Here is a 22,995-nt window from a genome sequence, read left to right as displayed (position 1 = left end):
TGAATTGAAAGGAGGAGAAGCAGAGCCTTTGCGAGGAGAAAATTGTCCTATCTCTCAGCCAGTGTCAGAATGTGGAAATGTTTACAAAATGCTCATTAAAAGAAAAAAGGATTACAAGATAGAAACAAAATCTGGTGCACAAGTTTACACTAGGGAGATAAGAAAGGCTAGGCCCCTATGGGGGATTTTGTTATCCAATTACTGCAACCTGATTTTGGGGGGTGAGAGGAAGAGTGGTAGGGGGAGGGAGAGAGGGGAAGTTTCCAAACTTGTCTCCAGTGACACGAGACATTTACGCTCCGCAAGATAAAACTGCCACTTAGAGCCCAGGAGCGCTAAACCTTCCTGGGTTGGCCTGGGGGCTGGAGCAGAGTCATGGGTTCCCTGGCCCTGCAGCTGTGTGCTCTCTCCTGCCTGGTGGCTCACTCGGTTTCTGGCAGCCCCATCATGAGCCTGGAGCAGTCGCCTCTGGAAGAAGATATGCCCCTGTTTGATGATGTCTTCTCAGAGCAAGATGGTGTCGACTTTAACACACTGCTACAGAGCATGAAAAAAGAGTTTCTCAAGACATTGAACCTGTCGGACATCCCGATGCAGGATGCAGCCAAAGTTGACCCACCAGAGTACATGTTGGAACTCTACAACAAATTTGCAACAGACAGGACCTCCATGCCATCTGCCAACATCATTAGGAGTTTCAAGAATGAAGGTAAGTGGAGATTTTACTGATCGAATTTGGCTTCGAGTTTTTAGAAGCGGTCAGTAAATTTACAATGCATGGAGATGATAAAGGTGAAAACATCTATATAGGGGTGTGTGTACACAGATACCCCAAAACAAGGCACATTTTGGTCTATACTGTTTTCATGGTCATTTTCCAAATACTATTGAAAGGTATTAAAGAATATCTTTTAATCCAACGCCGTAAAGTGTCTACCATTTTGACATTATAATTGGGTCTTTGCAAATTTTCAATTTGGACAGCAGGTAATAAAAAATATTAATGTTGGTCTACCACTGTACCTTTGTCTGTCATTTTCCAGATAGGGCTCAGTTCCGTTTAGCTTTTAATTGACTACAAAATCTGTCAACTTCTACATAGAATGAAAATGATGACAATAGGTAAAATACAGAAAGTTGTGATTTGCGTTTCGCTCAAACTTTGGGTGAGTTTCCATTTTGTGACCTTATTTAAGAAATGTTCAAACAGGATGGAAACATATTTTAGAGATTCTTCCTAAAGTGTTGTTTTGTTTGTTGTGACGTGTATATCCTTGAAGCACTGTTTGTAGTTTCCAGGAAGTGCGCATGGTCCAATTAATGATCCAGCTTATTCTGTGTGTTTATGAAGAGCAATGTACAATCTTTAAATACCAGCGGGAAAAGTGTGTTTTCTGCCCCCAGATCTTTATTCAGTACTAAATCTAATCACTTAGCAAGTTAATCCTTTTTTTAATATGGTGCAAGTAATCAAGAAAATTTTTTTCTAATATCTATGGTAAAAGTTGTGGGTCCAAAGTAACTAATTCTTTCATATTTACCAGTTATGCTTTGATAGTCATTAACCAGGTACAAAAGAGGGTTTGGATGGATGTTGGCCAAGTATTCTTGAAAGCAAAAAGGCGGTGACAAGATTTAGGTCAAGATTTGGATTTTTCAGACAGGGTTGACTTAGTAGATGTGGATAATTAGCTTAATTTCTCTGAATCCGAATTTCCACAACTGTAAATTGGGGACAATATACCTACGTAACACAATTGAGCAATTTCAAAGAGGTTACAAGTAAGAAAGTACTACATTTGCTATGAAGTATTAAACAAATGTCAGTGTTTACTAATGAATTCCTTAAATTCTAGGCATTGGGGGAAATGTTGAATAGGTATTGCTCAGTCCTGGAGATACTATTTGCCTTTAAAATTTAGGTGACTGCCAAAATTTCAAATATTTAGTAACATATTGGAAATGTGACTTAGTAACATTTAGTAACATGATGGAAATGAAAAGCTGAAATTACGGATTGTTTCTGTGGTCAGTCTGAATTGAAAATAAACATCCTCCTTCCCTGGGAAGCCTTCCTAATGTTTCTGAGTGCGGATCCCTGGGTGGCTGGCTCAGGGTGTGGGTGGGAAAGTATTCGCATCCCTGGGGAAAATAGGAGTTTTTCAGTTCTCACTTCTGTGGAGGATTTCGATGGTCCGGGTGAGGAAATGAGCTTCTTATTACTGAATATCAGTGAGGGTAGGAGCAAACCTCTCAGTAGACGACCCAGCTGCCCACACCTCTGCCAGTCCGCTGGTGAAAATGCACAGCCCAAGGTCGTGAATCCTGCACTGGGCTCGCCCTGTCGGCTGTTATTGTCTTTCTTTGATTCTCTACGTTTGCTCAGTGCAACTCCCTAGAAGACAAAGACCAACAAAACAAAACAAAACCTCCTCCAAATCTAACTAACAGAGGAAAACAAGTGCTGCTTCAAGGTGGAAAAAGCATGACTTTATTTCCTACCGCTGCTTTGACCTCTCCTTGTCATCTTGGGGAGGTCAATTCTCTGCATTGAGGCTTGATTTCTTCCAGAATCACATGAACAGGATACCAATACCAACATTATAGGGTTATTGTAAGAACTAAACAAAACAATTTGCAAAGCACCTGGCACGCGAAATTGGCTCAGCAAACACTAGCTCCCTTGCCTGAAGTGTAACACCTCCATTATTACTATATTTGCACATGCACAGTGAACTTATTTTTGTATCAGCTTTATTGAAGTATAATGGGCATAAACAATAAACTTCACATATTTAAAGTGTATAATTCGATAGGGTTTGACATATGTAAATATCCGTTGGAACCATCACCACCATCAAGATAGTGAACATATTCATACCACCAAAAATGTCCTTGTGCTCCTTGGTAAACCCTTCCTCCCGCTACAGTGAGCTTTTATTGTGCATTTTTCTAAAGGATGGAACAACCAGTCTATTCCCCTACTTTTGGTCTTCTCATGTTTCCTGTCCAAGGGGAATGAAGTTTTCTCCATTCCTATAAGGGGCGGGGGACAACTACCGTATTACTTGATGTATTAAGGACACATGTCATGCCCATAAATCAATTCAGTCTGATGCCCAGAATCATCAACTCATCAATATTTTTAAAGTGCTACCTCTGTTTAAAGCATCATGGTAGATTGGAGGCATAGAAGGGAGGTTAAGCTGTGGTACGCATCCATTAGGATGACAATCTAGTTGGGAAAAATCCATTCATGTAGACAACTGAAAATCAAGGATGTAAATTGCAATGTCAAAGGAGAGGTATAGAGGGTAAATACTCAAGTTACCCAGAGAGGAGTGGGCTCCCATATAGGGAGGTGAAGAAGGGAGGGCCCCATAGGGAGGGGTCACAGCTAGCTAGATGGAGATGAGGGGGTAGAGCTTTCCAAGGGTCAGAAGAACATATCCAAAGGTGCAGCATACAGTAAAGCAAAGGACTGTTTTGGCAAGTAGTGAAGTTATCAGTCTACTTTATTTTTTATTTATTTATTTTTTTTGCGGTACGCGGGCCTCTCACTGTTGTGGCCTCTCCTGTTGCGGAGCACAGGCTCCGGACGCGCAGGCTCAGCGGCCATGGCTCACGGGCCCAGCCGCTCCGCGGCATGTGGGATCTTCCCGGACCGGGGCATGAACCCGCGTCCCCCGCATCGGCAGGCGGACTCTCAACCACTGCGCCACCAGGGAAGCCCCTATCAGTCTACTTTAAATAGGAGAACTTGTTTAATATTTCTACAAATATTAATTGATAAATTGCAATGTTCCATGCTGTAGGGGATGAATGGGAGCTATGACTGGATCAAGTGGTTAAGACCTAATCATAGCTAGCTTTGCGAGCCACGCTAGAGAGTTTAAATTCATTCCACTGACCTATACTTCTCACTGGCAGTGTATGAGATGATTTTAGGTGGTACCCAGAGGAGGCTGTGAATCATGTGAAATCAGTATATGTTTTTATTAAAGTGGATTGAAAAAAATCCACGTACCTATCATCTCGAACCCCCTCATTTCATGAATACTGTTGCTTAGGACAAGTCTAAAAGAGGAAGTTAGTATAAAAACAATAATATCAAGTTAAAGAAAAATATTTAAAAGTACAATCTGGAACAAGAACCTCACTGAAATCATGAATTGGATATACAATCTGGAAAGGCGGCCAAAGATGATAGCGACCCCCTCAATTGGTGGTCCTCAGCATCTTTGGTGTCATGGAACTTTTTGATTGATGACAGATGTCTTCAGGGATTCCTTGTAGACTGGTATTACCTGGGACGGGTATAGAGGAGATTTGGATGCCTATAAAATTCTCAGATAGGGTGTCAACATAATAATATTTGGAGGTGTGCTTCTAAGACTACAGGACCTTTACAATTTTATTTCATAAACATTCAGAGTGATTCCTATGTGCTGCACTTCCATGCCAGGTGCTAAGAGTACAAAATTAAGGCAACTAATCTATCCCCAAGGTTCGTTTCCCCTCATTCTTCCTTTTGGAGGACCACAAACCCCAAATTCAAGTGCCGTGACCCCCTTAGTGTTATGCCTATCCTGTTGACCTTGTCAGTCTTTGCTGTCTAAAGCAGGGATGAGCAAACTTTTTCTGTCAAGGGCCAGGGAGATGGTAAATATTTTGGGTTTTGTGGGCCGTATGACCTTGGTCGAGACTTAATGGATTTAATTCTGCCATTATAGTGCAACAATAGTCACAAACACAATGCAGAAATGAATGGGTGAAACCCTTTAGTAACCCTTTATTTCCAAAAACAGGTGGCAGGCCTGCTTTGGCCTGTGGGCTAGGTTTACCACCCCCTGGTCTACATGGATGTTTCTCAGGAAGACCCCGACTATGTGAGGGTCTCCATCCATTCCAAGTACAAATATGAAAAGCCACGACATCGTCACTGAAAAGCTTCAAGAGGAAAATCAACCACCACACGTGTCTCGTTTGATAGCTCCTCACTGGTTAGAAAAATTGGGGGCTTGCCTGGACAATCTCCAAGGTCCCTCCCAGGTCTATAATTCTGTGACAGATAAGCTATGCAAACAAGGCTGGGTGCGTTTTCTCTCATTCATGAGGCAGCCATTTTCCATTTTAGTCAGCATAACTCAGTCTAGCGTTCTACCCTTGACCTTCAGTATTCTCTCTTAGAGAATGCTAACACTGTGTTTGTTTTCATTGATTTTCCCTCATTCTCTCTGTATCAAGCCTCCTGAATGGACAGGCGCTCTTATTGAATAAATAAGCATCTGTTTTTCTCTGTAACATACTGCAAATGTGATTTCTTTGTTTTTTTCAGATCTCTTTTCCCAACCAGCCAGTTTTAATGGGCTCCGAAAATACCCTCTCCTCTTCAATGTGTCCATCCCTCATCATGAAGAGGTCATCATGGCTGAACTCAGGTTGTACACCCTGGTGCAAAGAGATCGCATGATATATGAAGGAGTGGACCGGAAAATTACCATTTTCGAAGTACTAGAGAGCAAAGGGGACCATGAGGGTGAAAGAAGCATGCTGGTCTTGGTGTCAGGGGAGATCTATGGAACCAACAGTGAGTGGGAGACTTTTGATGTCACCGATGCCATCAGGCATTGGCAAAAGTCAGGCTCATCCACCCACCAGCTGGAGGTTCATATTGAGAGCAAACACGAAATGGAGGATGTTGGCAGGGGACAACTGGAAATAGACACTAGTGCCCGGAATAAGCATGTCCCTTTGCTTGTCGTGTTTTCTGATGACCAAAGCAGTGAGAAGGAGAGGAAGGAGGAACTGAACGAAATGATTGCCCACGAGCAACTTCCGGAAATGGACAACCTGGGACTGGAAGGTTATTCCAGTGGACCTGGGGAAGAGGCTTTGCTGCAGATGAGGTCAAACATCATCTATGACTCCACTGCCCGCATCAGAAGGAACGCAAAAGGAAACTACTGCAAGAGGACCCCGCTCTACATCGACTTCAAGGAGATTGGCTGGGACTCTTGGATCATCGCCCCGCCCGGATACGAAGCCTACGAATGCCGTGGTGTTTGCAATTACCCCCTGGCAGAGCACCTCACCCCCACAAAGCATGCGATTATCCAGGCCTTGGTCCACCTCAAGAATTCCCAGAAGGCTTCCAAAGCCTGCTGTGTGCCCACCAAGCTGGAGCCCATCTCCATTCTCTATTTAGACAAAGGGGTCGTCACCTACAAGTTTAAATATGAGGGCATGGCCGTCTCTGAGTGTGGCTGTAGATAGGAGAGGAGACCTGTGGCTTATTTAATAACTGTACATGTGTATATTTTGTGTTCCTATTTAATGAGATTATTTAATAAGGGTGTACAGATCATAGAAGCTTGCTGCCTTAGGGAATTTGACAGGGCGGTTTTGTTGTAGGAAATGCATAATTTACTCCACAGTCTAGTCCCTTCCAATCTATGTTTCTTTGGACTTGCCATTTCCCGGCAATGCCATCTCTAATAGTAAGTGGCAAGCCCACACTACTTACCCTTTAGGCCGATTCGAAAGCAACGCCCCTAAGCAGAAAAATACTGTCGAGAGAGGTAGATATTTGTGTATGTATATGTGTACATAGATAAACGTATAAAATCCTTTTGGTTCTCTAGAGGCAGATTCTACTCACACACGTGCATAACCCAATCAAATGTGTATATGTTAAAAGACGGTGGGAGGTTCTTGGTCACCTCTTCTCTAGGTAGTATTTCCATCAGGATAATTTGCACCAGGAATTGAACCATCCTAGGAAGTATTACATTTCCGAAATACTACTGGAAATGTAGGGGTAGCTTTTGTCAGTTGAGTTTCTGCTATTACTCAGAGCAGCAGGGCCTGGTAAAGGAGGCTGCATGTTTGAGGGGAGGGGTTATTGGATACAGAAACCAAGTGGCTTCAAGGGGGCAGTGGCCTTAAGGGACAACAGCAAAGAATGAGCCCACAGGGGACCAGTGTGCTCTAGAGGGCAGTGCCTGGTCAAGAAAGGAAAACAGAGGGAACTTCATCTGTTCCTAAGGCAACAGGAAGGCAAGGCCATGTGTATTGGCCTTTATGGCTGCAGAGGGTACAGGAGGTGGGAGGGGCTCTTAGGGGAGGAGGGGCAAAGGATAGAGATGCTGTCCTAGGACGTGTTTGTAAAATTATAAGCAGTTCTAATTGGAGAGTTAAATATTTTGGACAAAATAAAATTAACAAAGACCAAGAGGAGGAAAAATCAGAAGGGATCTGTTTGTTGGACTCTTCTTCCTGTTTTTCTTCAATTCTTCATATTTCTCCTTTGCCTCTGAACCTCTGCTCTTGCTTTTTTCCACCTTTTCCCTTCCCTCCCTCTTTTTTGCCTGAGCACCTTGTGTCCTTCTCCCATTCACATGTCCCCTATCTTCCCTGGCCTTCCCTGCTTTGAGCCCAAAGAGAAAACCTGAAAGCATTTGCTCTTGGGATAAAAGGAGTTAGTGCTCTAATTTCTAGATTTCCCCCTGATATTTTATTTAGCTGAGTTGCTAATATATAAGATGTTTTGTTCATGAAGAATACTTAAGTGTAAGAAAAAGAGAACCACAGTCCAAATGAATACATTTAAATAAATGAATTAATAAATAGACACACAACCAAATGACTCAAAAGCTAAGCCAGAATTTGGAAATCAGGTTTGCCCCATGATGGAAACCCTGTAGCCTTCCCATCCTTCCCACTCTGCAGTCTTTCTGTTTGGGAACTGGCCATGACTAAGGGACTGGGAAGTATTCCTGATGACAATGGTCTGGGGCATCTGCCCATTAGTTGGCCAGTTGGAAGGACACTGAGACTTGGTCCCAGTGCCCCCCGTGCAGGACCACAGGCGTTGTGCAGGGAGAACCACCGCAGAGCAGTTCTCAAACTGTTCTGACACCTCCAGGCAGACAACACGGATGGTCCAACCTAGAATCGGGAATGTGGTTTCCAGTCCATTGTCCCCCCTCACCCCACTGAATGCTTCTTTAAGAAGGCTTGCACTTTTTTTTTTTTACCCTGCGAAACCATCAGCCTTGCTTTCACAAACGTCTGGGGTCATCATCTCATCTTGCCCTAGAAAATAGAGGCAAGGGAAGCTATTTTGAAGGACACTTTGCCCAACTTGGCCCTCAGCTCTGCACATCTGTTGGACACTGGTATCCAGAGGGTGAGTGCTGGAGAATCCATTGCCCCTGGAAGAGTGGTATTCTGGCCATCAGTGGGTATACAGTGACTGACAATTTGAGAGAGCCACGCGACTCAGAATCATTCATTTATGGGATACCCTCCATAGAAAATGGTGTGCTTGCGTGTGTGTGTGTGTGTGTGTGTGTGTGTGTGTAACTGGCTTTATAGAGCCAAGCTCAGTGCCCTCCATGGGATGGGGTGCCTCCTTTATATCCATGGATCCATGGTACATACTGTACACTCATATACTCTACGGTACTTCTTATCCTTTCTAAAGGACACTATAATAGACATACGGTAAAACCTCGGTTGAATGGGATGGTTGTAGCTAGAGAAAAATCAAGCAGAATTTTCTTTTATATGTAAAATACATAAGACAGTGGCATGCTGGTGAATGCTTTATACCCAGCAGTGGCGGGGTGCGGGTTGTGGGGAGGGAACAGCTCTGATTTTGGGGTTTCAATGGCGCAAATACCCCCTCCATGGCCTACTTCAAGCTACCAAGGTGACGTCAACTGGTTTGCAAAATACCCGCAAACGTAACCGTAAGCTCTCGGGAGCCACGCATGACGACTCTGGTACCCTCCTGCTATTAGCACGCTGATAGTAGAGCCCGAAAGATGTGACATGCCAGGCTCTGCTCTCCTCATGCCCTCTGCTGGCTCTGCCGGGTTCCTAGAGAAGCTTTGTTATGAGCCCTTATAGTCACCCTTCCGTTAAAGAGATGGAAAATCTAGGCTGTTGGCAATCAGGCTGCATGTGCCAGATGTTTCTCCTTTTACCACAGTCCAGATGTAAACACGCATTTCTAAGACTTTCTTCTACCCTATGGAAAGAGTGCAGAAAGCCACCTATTGGTTATTCAAATGTGGCTAGTTGCATTTTTTTTTTTTTTTTTTTTTTTGCTTTCTTGTCATCAAACAATTAAAACACACCGACCATAAATAGAGGAGGCCTGCCAGCTCCCCTCAGGCCTCCTGAAGCATGCTCGCAATTCCTTTACCTCACTGCATGAATATGAAGCCAGGAAGGTGTCAGATCCTTCGGAAAGTAGAACTCACCACTGTCTTCTCTGGTCATAGACCTTTGCTATATGCCACACCTGTCTTTTGTACACTTTTATGGCGGAATTATCATCGCTGAAGTTGATAAACCTAAATGACTCTTGAGAAAGGTAGCAGGGGGACTTTGGCAGCCAACAACCAAAATATTCATGTAAAAGTTTCTAGGCTTCCTACTATTTATTGATGGATATATTTATTTTTTGTAATATAGTGTAGAATACCAAATATTTTATTTTTATGTTTGTGATTCCCTCTTGGATAAAAGAGTCTTCTGTGCTTTTCAAATAGTACCTTCCCCTGAGTATGGCTCCTCTACAGTGTAGGGCCTGTATTTTCATCTCTATCTTTTTGCATCGACATTTCCTGTTACTTCGAGGAGCCTTGCCAGAAGCTTGCCGTAACTGTGTATATTTGTATCTTGTAGGCATGCTGTGAGCCCCTTGGTGTAGTCACTGATTTCCAAATAGGACAGTTTTAACTGAAGTGTAGGTGTTCCAGAAAATATTTAACCAATAAATATCATTCTGATAAGCTGACACTGTCATTTTACTGTGAGAGGCAAATGTCAGGCTGTGAGGGACGATGTCCGCTGCTCAGTGAATGGAGACGGTATTTAACGGGGCCCTTTCTTGCCCCTAAACTGGTGCTTCCCCTCTGACTGTATTCATCACCTTCAATGACCTACCAATTCAGAGACCCAATTGGACAAGTCCATTTGTAATTGGAAGCGTTACTCTCTAAATGTAAAAAAAAAAAAGCTAATCTAGTGATTTCCCCAAAGAATCAGTCTCAAGGTACCTAAATTCTTTTCCTGCATATAATCTGTTTTGGAAATTAATGGCAAATACTTTTCCTAGAAATTAATGTTAGTAAATGTTTTGGTATCCTTTGGAATCTATATTCTCTAAGTAAAAGGTATTTCTAGAGAAAGGAATTTTACATACGGCTTCTTACTGGACTGTTCAAGAGACCGTACAGTCCAACAGTGTTTTAGCAAAACCATTTACAATTTGTCTGGAACATTGAGGGGATGCTGCCCTATCTAAAGGCCTCGGATCTTTTCACAGAGTCACCGTGTTGTACTTAGCCCTTTTCGGATCTGGTAAAATGGCAATGCTTCTGTGACTCTGTGCATTTTCTTGTCTCCAACAAGGACATTTGATTTCACACATTAGATAGAAGGCAAGTAGATAACGTTGTATCAGAGCAGCATAAAAGGGTGTTTCTGGGTGTGGAAATGTATCTGAACAACCCTGTCAAGGAATGCCCGTTTGTCGTGATCCGCATGTTCCTATCACACGTGAGCACTTGTTTTGTGAGTGTCTGGCCTGATTGCCGTGGGGATGTCCACGTGTTCGTGCCCACCTAACGAGCCTCCACAAACATGGGAAATCCACGAATCCCACGGTCACGCCGAACCAGCTGAAGCATGTTCATGTTTTCGTGTAAAACCCTGTCCAAATTTACATAGTAATTATTAGACTACAGTGAAGATGGAAATAAATATTTTACACTGTGTTCATAAGCCACATGTGTACATTCAGAATCATCTTGTTAAATAAAATGGAAAAATTATTTTGACAATAATTATGTGCAACTTATTTTTCCTTGAGATGAAATCTTTTCTGCGTTCCCTGCCTCCCTTTTTTGTTTCTTTTCTTTTCTTTTTAACGTTTCTTTTTCACAGTCTATCCAGATGGAGTAGAGCTTCCTGCTATGTTCGTAGAGCATGGCCTGAAGAATCGATGAGTTGGTTTTGGCTTCTAAGTGGTCTCATCAGAGAGTGAGGATATGCTTCTCCCATTTTACACAACTTTCTGTGAATCCCAACAATACCAGAGACATACATAGACAATGAACTTGTCTCCTCTTTGTCAATAATTGTGAAATATTTCTTCTTTGAGTTTGGAATGAGGCAGATTAAACAGAAATTACTTTAGGAGACATATCTAGGCTAAATTTCACTGAAATTTGATTACCGAAACTTTACAGAATCTCAAGCTTAGAAGGGAATTTTGAAGTTATCTGAGGGCCACTCCCTCTGGCAGCCACCAAAGCACTTTTCATCTTTTCCGCAAATATTAGTGATGAGAAGGGAACACACTACCTTCTTAAGGGCAGCTAGTACATTTTTAGAGGGATTCCTTTGTACTCATTTCATCAAATAGGTTAGTTCATCATGCCCACGAGTTACTGCAGGAGAGACAAAGGTAAGCAGAAAGTCGCTAGCGTTCTTCCTTATATGGAACTGAAGAGTCTCCTGGGGTCCCTCAAAACTTCCCTGTTCCCAACTCTTGTGAACATCTAATCCATCTTCATGACAGTCCCTCTGGCTTGCAGACAGCTCTCCTGTCCTTCTGCATCCACTGTTCCCCTTTTCCTGTAATAGTGTGTGTTTGAACACATGGCCAGAAACAGCGGGCTCCCTCGGCCAGCTGGAAACAGAAGGAAAGCCTGCACCTAGGCTAGACTTGGGCCCTGAGAGGGTAATAGGCCTGGTGGACAAACAGATGCTGCTGCCTGTCCTGGAAGGAAGTTCACTCTATAGCAGAATGTGGGATTTGAAGGACATGGAGACATTCCCAGGTGGGCACCAAATCCTTCCCTCAGACAATCAACCTGCCCCTCTTTGGGAGGGGATCCTCCAGTGTACTGGCCGGTGGGCTATATCTGGCAAGTGCGTCAGCAGGGAGCACGACCCTTGTTCCCGGTATCAGGAGGAGTGATAAAGGCAGGACAAGAGTTCCAGTCCTGGAGGAAAGGGGGCTGAGAACCCGAGATGGGGCCTAGGCCAGGGCTGGACTGAAAAAACCTTTGAAAAGCCATTCTTATGATTTGATTTTGAATTCTTTAGCAACACATTCATTCTCTTCTGTAAACAATTCCATTTCTGAGTGCCTCTCCCAGTGTGGAGCTTGGACTGTTCTCCACCCGTGGTCTGACTTGAGCATGGCAGCGCAGAACCAGCCACCATCGTTCCGGAAGTTTCTCATATACTGATAGAGCCTAGCATTGCGTTGGGCAGACAGGGCTGCAAGCGATTTGGGGGGTAGTTTGTCTACAAAGTAAGATAAAAAATTATTTTCAAATCTTAGATTATGCGTTTAATAATATTTACAGGTTCTACTGTGCTCCTAAGGTGAATTGATCTTTGTGGTGTTACGGGAAAATAATGCCATGAGACGGACTGCACGTGGCTCCAGTCACATGACGAGAGCCCGCTTTTGTGCAGAAGTGACTATTTGTAAATAAGCGGTCTGTTTGGAGAAGGTGAGAGCTTGTTAACTTGGGTGGTTATAAATGGATTATGCGATTATCTCCAACTCACTCTTCCAAACTGTCAGTTTACAAGAACCAGCTCCTGCACCCTCTTAACCTTCCTCAGAGCGTTCACACAGATCCAAAGGAGCTCATATCACCCCAAGGAGAAAGTCCGGAAACACACAGACACCCCAATCCATTTTTACTCTTAAATGTGATTCTGAGACTCTTATACAAACTTCGGGCCACTCACTTCAAATTAAGATTCTTTGGTGGGAAGTGGGAAGTGCTGTCGTCAAACCGGGTTTCAGCAGAAAATTTTCACTCACAGGACACAAGGCCAGGTTTCTCCCATAGCATGGAAGTGGTACTAGAAAAATCCAGTTCTAACCCCTCATTAGTATTTTTGCCTAAAATGTATGACGTAACCTGACCACTTACGAGGAAATAGCAGATGAATCCGTTTGGAGAACATTCTAGAAAATAGCCAGACTGTACTCTCTAAAATCCTCGGTGAAAGGCAAAGAAAAACTGAGGAACTGTTAGAGATTAAAAGAGGCTAAAGAGACATGACGACCATATGCAACACATGATCCTGGACTGGATCCTAGATCCCCCCAGAAAGGGCAAAAGGACCTTCTCTTTTTGTTAAGTCCACTACTGCTCAGCTAGCAGAACTCTATCAACCATACACTCTCAAATGAGAGTCATTTAAAAAAATCACGGCTATTGGTGTTTCTCTGAAACTGTGAGACGTCATAGGGGAGGAGTAACCGGGCTTTTGCCCAATGTAGTCTGCAAGAAACAAGCAAGCGGCATTCAAAATAAGACCTTCGCCAGTGGGTAAACTCGACAGAAGGAAGCGAGCGGAGGGGAAACTGTTCGTCCGCGTGGCAAATGTGATGTCAGTACATGAGCTGCCGCCAAACATTTTCCTGAAATAGCCAAGCTCAACACTCCATTCCCCGAAAAGAAGCATGCTTTTCAGGCAGTAAACCATCTGTTTCAAGTGTTTAGAAAATGATTCTCCAATCACTGGTAATTTAAACTTCCTTATACCCCAGTTCAATGTTTGATAAGGGAAGAGTGCTAACAGGATGGGAACTGAGTTACTATATTAAGAAACGCAGCGAGAACAAAAACCAGCCCCCTGCAGCTATTTTGTTTATGCTCCAGATCCATCTGTTTTAATTAACATAGTATTTACATGAGACCAGCTCCTGTTACCTCTTTTGCTGCCACTGTCACATGTTCTGTTCTTTAAGGTTTTCTGGTTTTGTTTTTTGTTCGGGGTTTTTGTTGTTGCTTTTTAAAAAAAGCTTCTACAAAAGCACAACACAGTGAAATCATGTGGATGATCATAGGATCATCATAGGATGATCATGCATTCTAACTCCCAAGGGCCAGGCACTCTTGCTTCGTATAGTATGGGGTCAGGTATTAGGTTGCTAGATAAAATATAGGATGTCCAGTTAAATTTGAGTCTAAGATACACAATGAAAAATTGTTGAGTATGTCTCAAATATTGCATAGGACATGGATATACTCAAAATGTATTCGTTGTTTATCTCACTCCAAATTTAATTGGGTGTCCTGTGTTTTATTTGCTAAATTTGGCAGTCTTTGTTGGTTATTACTCAGAAGTTTCCTTGAGGGGAGAGAGCTGGAGGAAATGAAGTACTTCTTCCATCGATTCCCTAAAGGATTACTCAGAGGATCACAAATCAAGCCTAGCAGTGTTCATTGTTGAAGGACAGCTTTGAGATTTGACGTTGAAATCCACTTGACCATGATACCTAATATTAAAAACAGTAGCAAATCCCTAACACCCCCTCTTCCTCATTTCCCTGGAAACCTTACCTTCAGAGTTTCCATTTTTCATGTTGAATTTACCTATTTTGGATTTTTTTATATTCATAAAAGTGAAATTGCTGGAGAAAAAGGATGTGTACATTTAGACTATATCATTCTGAGAGATACTACCAAGGTACTCTCCAAAATGTTATACCACATCATACCCCATCAGCTGTATGCAAGGGGTCTGTTTCTGTAGTTTCCAATATTCAATACTATCGCTTTTTTCTTAATAGATGTTGGGATGGTTGAGATGTGTCCCCCCTCAAAATATATGTTGAAGCTCTAACCCCTAGTACCTCAGCGTGTGACCTTATTTTAAAATAGGGTCTTCAAAGAGGTAGCCAGGTTAAAATGAGGTCACTAGCATGGTCCCTAACCCAATATGACTGGAGTCCTTATAGAAAGGGCAAATTTGGACACAGACACAGACACGCACACAGGGAGAACACCTCGTAAAGATGCAGGAATGCCAAAAACTGTCAGCAAACCACCAGAAGCTAGGGTAGAGGCATGGAATGAATTCTCCATCACAGTCCTCAGAAGGAACCAACCTTGCAGACACCATAACCTTAGACTTTTAGCTTCTAGAACTGTGAGGCTATCCATTTCTGTCGTTCAAGCCACTCAGTGTGTGATACTTTGTTATGGCATCCCTAGGAAACTCATACAGATGCTAATTACAATAAATTTAATTAAATAAATTTAACTTTATTTCTTTAATGATTGGTGAGTTTGAATATATTTTTAAATATTTCTTGATTAATCCTCTTTATTCCATCAATAGACTTGTCCTGTCTCTTACCCATTGTTCATATTCCTCCAGCTGATTTGTTGGAATCTATATATTATGTGCAATTAATCCTTTGTTTTATGCTACCAGTGGTTTTCCCAGTTTGTCGCTTATCTTTCAACTTTTCAAACATATTGTATTTTGTCATTCAAAGTCTTACATTTTCACTTAGTCAGACCTGTCAGTCTTTTCCTTTGTGGCTTCTTGGTTTTGTGTGTCATGCTTAGAGGTGCTTTCCCTGTCTCAAAAGTATTAAAATGTTTTGCTGGCCAAGTAATATTTGGCCCAGCTTAATGAAACAGTCAAAGGAAGGAGAAGAAGTGAAGAGAATAGGAAAGTTTTTCCTGGCTAGGACTAACTAACATAAGCCAATTTCACGCTGGACCTAGAAAAAGTTTAAAGCTTTGTTTTCTCCTGCAGGTTCTTTAAAAACCTCTTATTTTGCAATTGCCTTTGACTCTGCAGCTCCTGTGACTTGAGGGCTGACTGCTGACTCCTGCAAAACCCACAGAACCAGGGGTCCACCCAGGCTCTTTTGTACTAATGTCCCATTGTGTCTTTAGACGATCTTATAGGATGGTGTTCCTATCATGTACCACTGTATAAGGAACCGTACCCACACAATGCTTTGAACGATAACAATCATTTATTTTGCTCATGAATCTGGGGGCTGATTAGGCTCCAGTGGGAGAGGCTTCCTTTGCATCTCAGGCAGTCAGATGGTGGCCAGGGCTTTGTCATCTCCAAGACTTCCTCACTCACGTGTGTGGCATCTGACCTGGGGCACCTTGGGTCTCTTTCTCTGTCTCTCCATGCTGTCTCTCCATGTGGCTACCTCAGGGTAACCAGAGTTCTTCTACGGTGGCAGAAGGTTTCCAGGGTGCATGTCTAGCCTTGAAAGACAGGCAACATCACTTCTGCCATATTCTATCTGTAACCAGCAAGCTCATGATTTGACTGCATCTTCCAAAGTGATGTGTGTTGATGAAACTTCATCCATCTTTTAAAATCGCCATAGCTAATATCTAAGAAATCTCAAAGGTGATTCTCTTTTTTCTGTGCTCTTCCCACACTGGGGCCACAGGAAACACACACATTCTTGGCCCTGCCTAATCCTGAGACAGTGAATACCCCCTGCTTTGCAGTAACTGTTCTGCACGCCTCCACCAGAGCAGGTCACCAGCTCATCTTTTGACCTTAGATTTCCTGGATGGGGCTCAGACTTGAGTCATCCATGTGCCACCCTGCAAACATAGGAATCATCTATCAGGATCTCAGAGGGGTGTAATTTGGAGCAACTCTGACTACACACGGGGTGAAGGACAAGCATTCTTCCCTCTCCCCTCAATTCCAACAATAAGAGCTTGTTTAAGTAAATGAAGATACATTCAAAATGAATGAATAGTCACTAAAATCAAGTTTTGAAAGATATCTGTAGGCATGGCAAATCCTTCCTTAATCGGAAAATTTTTTTCTTAAATTAAGTCAAATCATGATAGGCCTTTAAACTTGGTGACTCAAGATAGCTAAGCAATGTGTTTAAGCTAAAGTTAGAGACCTCTTTCAGCTCTTTTGGTTTATTTGATTTTAAAGCTCTATTTGGAATTCTTGATCTTTGGACAAAGGAGTTGCAGAAAAATTAAGTAACTTAACTAAGGTCATCTAATCAGTTAGTGGAAGACTTAATCACAAGACCTAGATATATCATAACCTCAGGTGACCAAGATGTTTTTAGTAAAGTTACCTCTTAAGATTTGCCTCAATACTGATTTGTTTTAATGAGGAGCAAACAGATAAAACATTCCAGATGCTTCTAGACTATAATCTGCATTTTCTAAACCTTCATGAATGTGGTTGTTCAAAAGCCAGATTTTGACAAATACTGCCAAGCAATATTATTTAGCAAGTAGGGATTTACGTAATGTGGTTGGATGCCACTGGCTTGAGGAGTTGCAAAGTGAGAAGCAAAGTGCTTTTGAGACAGCCCAGGACATGTGTTGAAAAGCTACGTGTGGAGTTAAGTAAAGGTTGAAGGCAGTGTGGATTCACATGGCAAGTACAGTAACCAAGTCCCATGATCCATCACCTTTGGGTTTGTTGTTTTTTGCCATGGCAACTGCTTATCTTTGGTAGATGTTTTTGGATCCAGAGCTGACACTTGAGGAAGTAGCTTTTCTTAACTGGCTTGACAAACAAAGACTAAATATGAAAATTCAGCAACACAGCAAGAGATTTCCACAAGGAGGATATTAAGGGCTTTATTATAACTGCTCTCTTCATCATCACACAGTAATGTCAAAAGACGCTGAATGGAGAATACTGGTTTCTCCGAGCTGTGATATTCACCAATAAGATGCAGTTAATCAACTACCTACAGCTAATATGAGCCCTTTAGATCTACTACTAGTGCTATTACTAGCACAATAACTTAAAATCAATAGTAGAAGGATCAAACTATTTGCCTCTAACCCTTGTGCCCAGGCAAATCAGACCAACTTGGAGTTCCATTGCCTGATTTCAGACTTTGTTATGTCACTCTGAGCTGTATGGCTGTCTCGTGTACCGGTACAGCCCTACTTCCTGTCTTCTTCTTAAGCCATCAAGGGATCCCACCATTCTCTTTGCACTGTCTAGAACAGGGATGGCAACCCCAGAGGCCAGGCAAGTAACATACACAGGTGAGGAGGCCTGGAGACTGAGGGCCACCGCAGGCTGGGCTCAGCCTCCAGCTGTTGGCAGCAGCAGCTGTGAGGTTCCAGACAATTGTTGCTGCAGTAGTTTAGGACTGGGTGCACCAGATTTTCCAATTTTAAGATAAATTAGAAATCTGAAATTTTATTTTTTTTAATTTTTCCATCTGATTCCAGAAAGTGTCTACATTCTGGGAAGTACAGATAATACACCTGTGAGCCTAATTTGGCCCATAAGCTACTTCTTTGCCCTTTCTGGCCTTGAGGTTGGTTGGGACACTGGGAGAATCATAATCCTCCTGAGTGGGACCATGACTTTTCTCACTGAACCCAGCAATCATGTCCAGAAATGGAACTGTTCCTCTTGAGGCTCATTCTCTGTTTGACTACCAGCTGCTTCTCTTGATGAGATGGACCAGGAGTTGGGTCAGGGGTTTCCTTGGCATCACCTCCCTTCCCAGTTCTGGGAAGTTTACCTCTGCTACCTGTAGATGCAGAGCCGACAGCCTGTCCCCAGTGGGCCTGTTGAGGCATGCCCTTGATCCTGGCACTATTTCTACAGCTCAACATTAGAATGAGACTTTCTTCAGTAAAGAGATGTCCTGTGTCAGTGGTTCTCAATGGTTCTCAAGCTAGTTTGTGCATTAGAATCATCTGAGAAATAATTTTTAAAACAAGAGTCCTGGTCTTAGCAAAGAGAATCACATTGAGTCAAATGGATATAATGTCGGGCAGCAGTTCTCAGATGTGTTCTTCTTAGGGCTCCTTCACATCCTTAAAAATTATTGAAGACCCCAAAGAGCTTGTGTTTATGTAGGTTATAGCTATTAATATTTACTATATTAGATATTTAGACTGACAAGTTAAAAAATGTATTTATCAATTCAGCTTAAAATTAACAAACTCATTGTACATTAATATAAAGAACATATTTTTGTGAATAATAAATATGTTTTCCAAAGCAAAATTAATGTCATAAGAAAATTGGCATTGCTTTACAATTTTGCAAAAATGTTTCAGTGTCTGGCTTAATAGAATACAACTGCATTCTCCTACCATTCGATTTGTTTGAAGTAGATGACGGAAATGTGACCTCTTACAAGTTTGCTGTAGAAAAGGGAGACATTTTAATAGCTTGTTCAGATAATTGTGGGTATTCTTCTTGGATCTTACACTAAAACTCAATCAATGATAGTTTCTTAAATGTTAAGTGCAAGGTAAAATCTTAAATGATATCAATGAACTCTTTGTAATTAGTTACATTAAAAGCCATTGGTCTTCTTGCACTTTTAATGGATCTTTGAGCCAAGAGTGATTCTATAATATCATGCATTCGTTATTTGGAAAATATTTGTTCACAGATCTTCTAAATGTTGACACATTTCACGTACAATATCAACACGTATCATGTGGCCTCTGGAAAACTCCATGAATGAGAGTGATTAAAAGCAAATCATGTCTTAGTATTATTATGAAAATAGCTTTGACCTGTGCAGACCCTCTCATGTAGCAAAAAAGAGCCCTTTCCTAAAAATATATAGATCCAGATTCTACCTCAGGCTGTGCTACTAACTAGCTAACAGACCTGAAGACAGTTTCTTCACCTTTTTATGGCTCAGTGTCTCAACGGTAAAATGAAGTTTGGAACTCAAATCAGTGTTTATCAATGGGACACCACTGGCATTCAAGGCAGAAAAATTTGTCGTTGTGAAGGACTGTCCCTCATGCTACAGGACATTTAATATCCCTGGCCACAGGGAACCATAATGGAAAAGAATATGAAAAAGAATATATATTTGTGTGTGTGTGTGTGTGTGTGTGTGTATATATATATATATATATATACACACACATATACATATATATATATATATATATATATATATATATATATATACACACATATACATACATGAATCACTTTGATGTACACCAGAAACTAACACAATATTGTAAATCAACTATACTTTAATGAAAAAAAGAAAAAAAATCCCTGGCTCCCCGACTAAATACAAGTAACACCACACTCCAACTTCAATCATTGTAACACACCCAGGTGATATTGCCTCCAGCAGAGACCTATTGGACTAAATGAACTGTAAGTTTCCTTTCAGTTCTGAATCTAATTCTATTAAACAAGTGGGAAAATAACGTATTTTAAATTTAATGTATTTTAAATTTCTATTTTGGGGTGTGTGTGTGTGTGTGTGTGTGTACACATTACTTAGGTGTTGTGGACATTCTTAAATATACCTGCTTTGAACAAATGTTTGCGGCCACTCTGGTCTAGTGACATGGAAGGTAACAAAATTAGAAGAGCAAAGAAGGGTCAGCCGGAAGGAGAAAATAGAAATAGGAGGAAAATTCACATTCTGGCCACAGTTTTACAAACTAATAGTGGATAGTGCTTTGGCCAGAGGTGTGGAAAGGAAGAGGTCAGTTCTCCCTAGACTACCAAGCTTTGTGGAACCTATAGATGGCCATGCAATCATCCTTCAGCCAGGCCTGCCTCCTTTCTGCTTGCCAAGGGTCAATGTGGCATAGTGGCGAAAAGCCTTGGTGCTGGAGCCAGCCTGCCTGTTACTCAACCTCTCTGTGCCTGCGTTCTTTCATTTGTTAAGTGAGAAAAATGAAAGCACCTCGCCTTATAGACATAGTGTGAGGATCAAATGTGCTAATGCATACAAAGTATTTGGAACAGTACGTGCCAATGGGTAAGGAAGCAATAAATGTCAACTAACTGTGTTACTCAGTAAAGGCAGGAAGCCCCCTGTCCCCTCCACTGGAAACCTTGGGCCACCTTTGAAGTTTGTTCACCTTTTCCTGTTCCATTTTTCCATTCTTTTCCCATAAGGCTGAGCATGAAGCTGATTTTATCATACTTTCAAGCACGCACATGGGTGGTAGGTTGTCATAGGGGGAAGCACCACCTTATAATCCTGGACGGCTTCAGCACAGAGCTCTCAGTGAGCCCACCTGAGGTCCGCTCTGAGCGAAGGCAAAGCCCAGTGGAGTTGGCACACTAGAATTTAGGGGTGGGGAGTTGAAACACACATTTTTAAGTGAGGCTCATCTGAAATTGTCTCTGTTGGCAATGAAAGTCCCACAGAAACAAGCCAAAATGGAATTTCCAAGATTTTCAGCTTTGCAATGACCACTGAGAAGAAAATTCCAGATTGAAAAAAAAGAGACCACCCTTGCCAGGACTTTTCCACAGTAAGCATTTGAAAAGGTTAGGAGGTGACTTTTGGAGGAGTGCCGCCTCTTCTAAATTCCGCTGTTCACACGAAGGCCATATCTTCTTCCTATCCTCCTCCAGAATAAGAAAAAGGGAGTGATTTGCATTTGCGAGTTCTGCTCTTCGCAGAACCTTCCCCTAGGCTGCAGAGAATTTTCACTTTCATGTCCCCAGAGCAATGAGGGTGGAGAGGAGATAGGAAAGCAAAGGCACCTACGTCTTGGGTTTATTGTGGACCTTTCTGTGACTTGGCTTCTGGCTGACTCAGGGAGTTCTGGGGGAAGAATTCGGACATATGTGGATATTCCCCCAGCATTGCAGATATAAGGGGAAGGTGGCCTCGTGGCAAAGCTTCTGTATGCTTGTGTGTCTCTGGAGTGGAGTTTCTTGCTCTGCGTTTCTCATTTCTGTTCTTAAGTGCCCCAGACACTTGGCCACTCTTTCCTCAAGATTCTACTAATGACCAATTTAAGTACCTGACGGGCAAGATAAGTTTAGGGGCTCTTCCAACTGCATAGTATATAAATTTATATATTTGCAGAGCTGGAAATGGTTTCAGATTTCATCTAGTTGAACTCTTTTTTTCGACATGGAAGTGGAAGCCAGAGAGGCTCAATGAACTTCTGGGATCAAAAGTCGCTTTCATAGCAGGACTGAGTCAAAAACTCCCAAACAACAGTCCTTTCTACTACTCTCCAGGGTTCTCAAAATTGAGGTCCATGTGCTCCCCTGGAGATGTATGTGTGGCTATGTGTACAAGGTACACAAAAGGGAAGGGATACAACTTAGGGTATTTTCCTAGAGTTACAGTTTTATACTAAGGCCAACACTCAAAAACAAATGTCATATCACATGGACCTCTGTTCATATCACATGTATCACTTGTTCCCCAGCTCCCAGAACAGTGCCTGATATAGTTCATAGTCAATCTATTTGCTGAACAAATGAATAAATGAATGTTGAAAATAAGACATGATATCTCGTCACAAATTTTAGCTTACAGTGGCTTAGAGATATGTCAGTGGAATAGTTGAGAAAACTATAGTGGTGCTAAAACTAGATGTCCTAAAGAAGCAGCTATATTGTGGCCATGTGCCTCATGTGAGAACCTTTCTATACCCTGCCAAAGTCCAATGTATTGTGAATTTGGATGAATAAGGCAATTGCCTCCTTTGTCCATTTCTCTGGGACACAATTTCTCCCTTTTCTACCTACCTGCATAATCTCTTCTTATCCTTTATAATCACTTTCCCAAGGAAGGCTTCCCTAAACCCCCAGACTGGGTTAAATTCTTCAGTGTTATGCTCCACTGGACCCTGCCCCTCTCCTTTGTAACATTCAACACACTTGATTAATGACTGTCTTCCCACCTAGGCTGTAAGTTTCCTTCATGAGAAAAGGCTCATGTTGATCTCACTCATTGCCTGATAGCCCTATTGCCTTGACCAGGACCTGGAAACCGTGGCAGGCCTAGTGTTGAATCAAAACAGAATTGAATTTCCGGAGCTAATCATAGTAGTGATTGCGTGGCTTATTCTTATTCTTATTGAGTACCACTCAAGCCGTGGTACTTGGCCTGCCAGAGTATCAGCCGCTCCCCTCATACCCGATACTAGAGAGTGTCTCCCGCTGCCCTAGTTCCAGGAGCTGCAACAGTGGCAGGTCACTGACTATTCAGACTCAGTGGCCACTTACTGTGACTTACGCTATGTGTCCGTCCCTTTCCACCAGGGTCACTTGCTCCCAGGGTAGCCCTATTTCCTAGTTGAGAGATATTGGAGGTAGGGCGTCCAGCAGGGAAGTTGATAAAAAGGCTGGTCTGAGGCAGTATAAATGCTTGAGGTGGGGAGAGGAGGGATTCAAGAGATATTTCCAAAAATAGAA

General features: G+C 42.2%; 1 protein-coding gene across 1 annotated transcript; it reads left to right on the top strand.

The window, feature by feature from the left end:
* Positions 1-375: 375 nt before the first annotated feature.
* Positions 376-6,945, top strand: BMP10 (bone morphogenetic protein 10; the record flags this gene model as incomplete). The annotated part of the gene is made up of 2 exons (XM_082851364.1): positions 376-709; positions 5,339-6,945. The coding sequence occupies 2 exons, from the start codon at positions 376-378 to the stop codon at positions 6,274-6,276; spliced, it is 1,272 nt and encodes a 423-aa protein (XP_082707490.1). The 3' UTR covers positions 6,277-6,945.
* Positions 6,946-22,995: the final 16,050 nt, after the last annotated feature.

This window comes from Leucopleurus acutus (genome assembly GCF_964270905.1).
Source record: "Leucopleurus acutus genome assembly, chromosome: 12".
Classification (NCBI taxonomy): Eukaryota; Metazoa; Chordata; class Mammalia; order Artiodactyla; family Delphinidae; genus Leucopleurus; species Leucopleurus acutus.
Note: the sequence above shows the minus strand (reverse complement) of the source record. Positions and strands in the feature narration are given on the sequence as shown.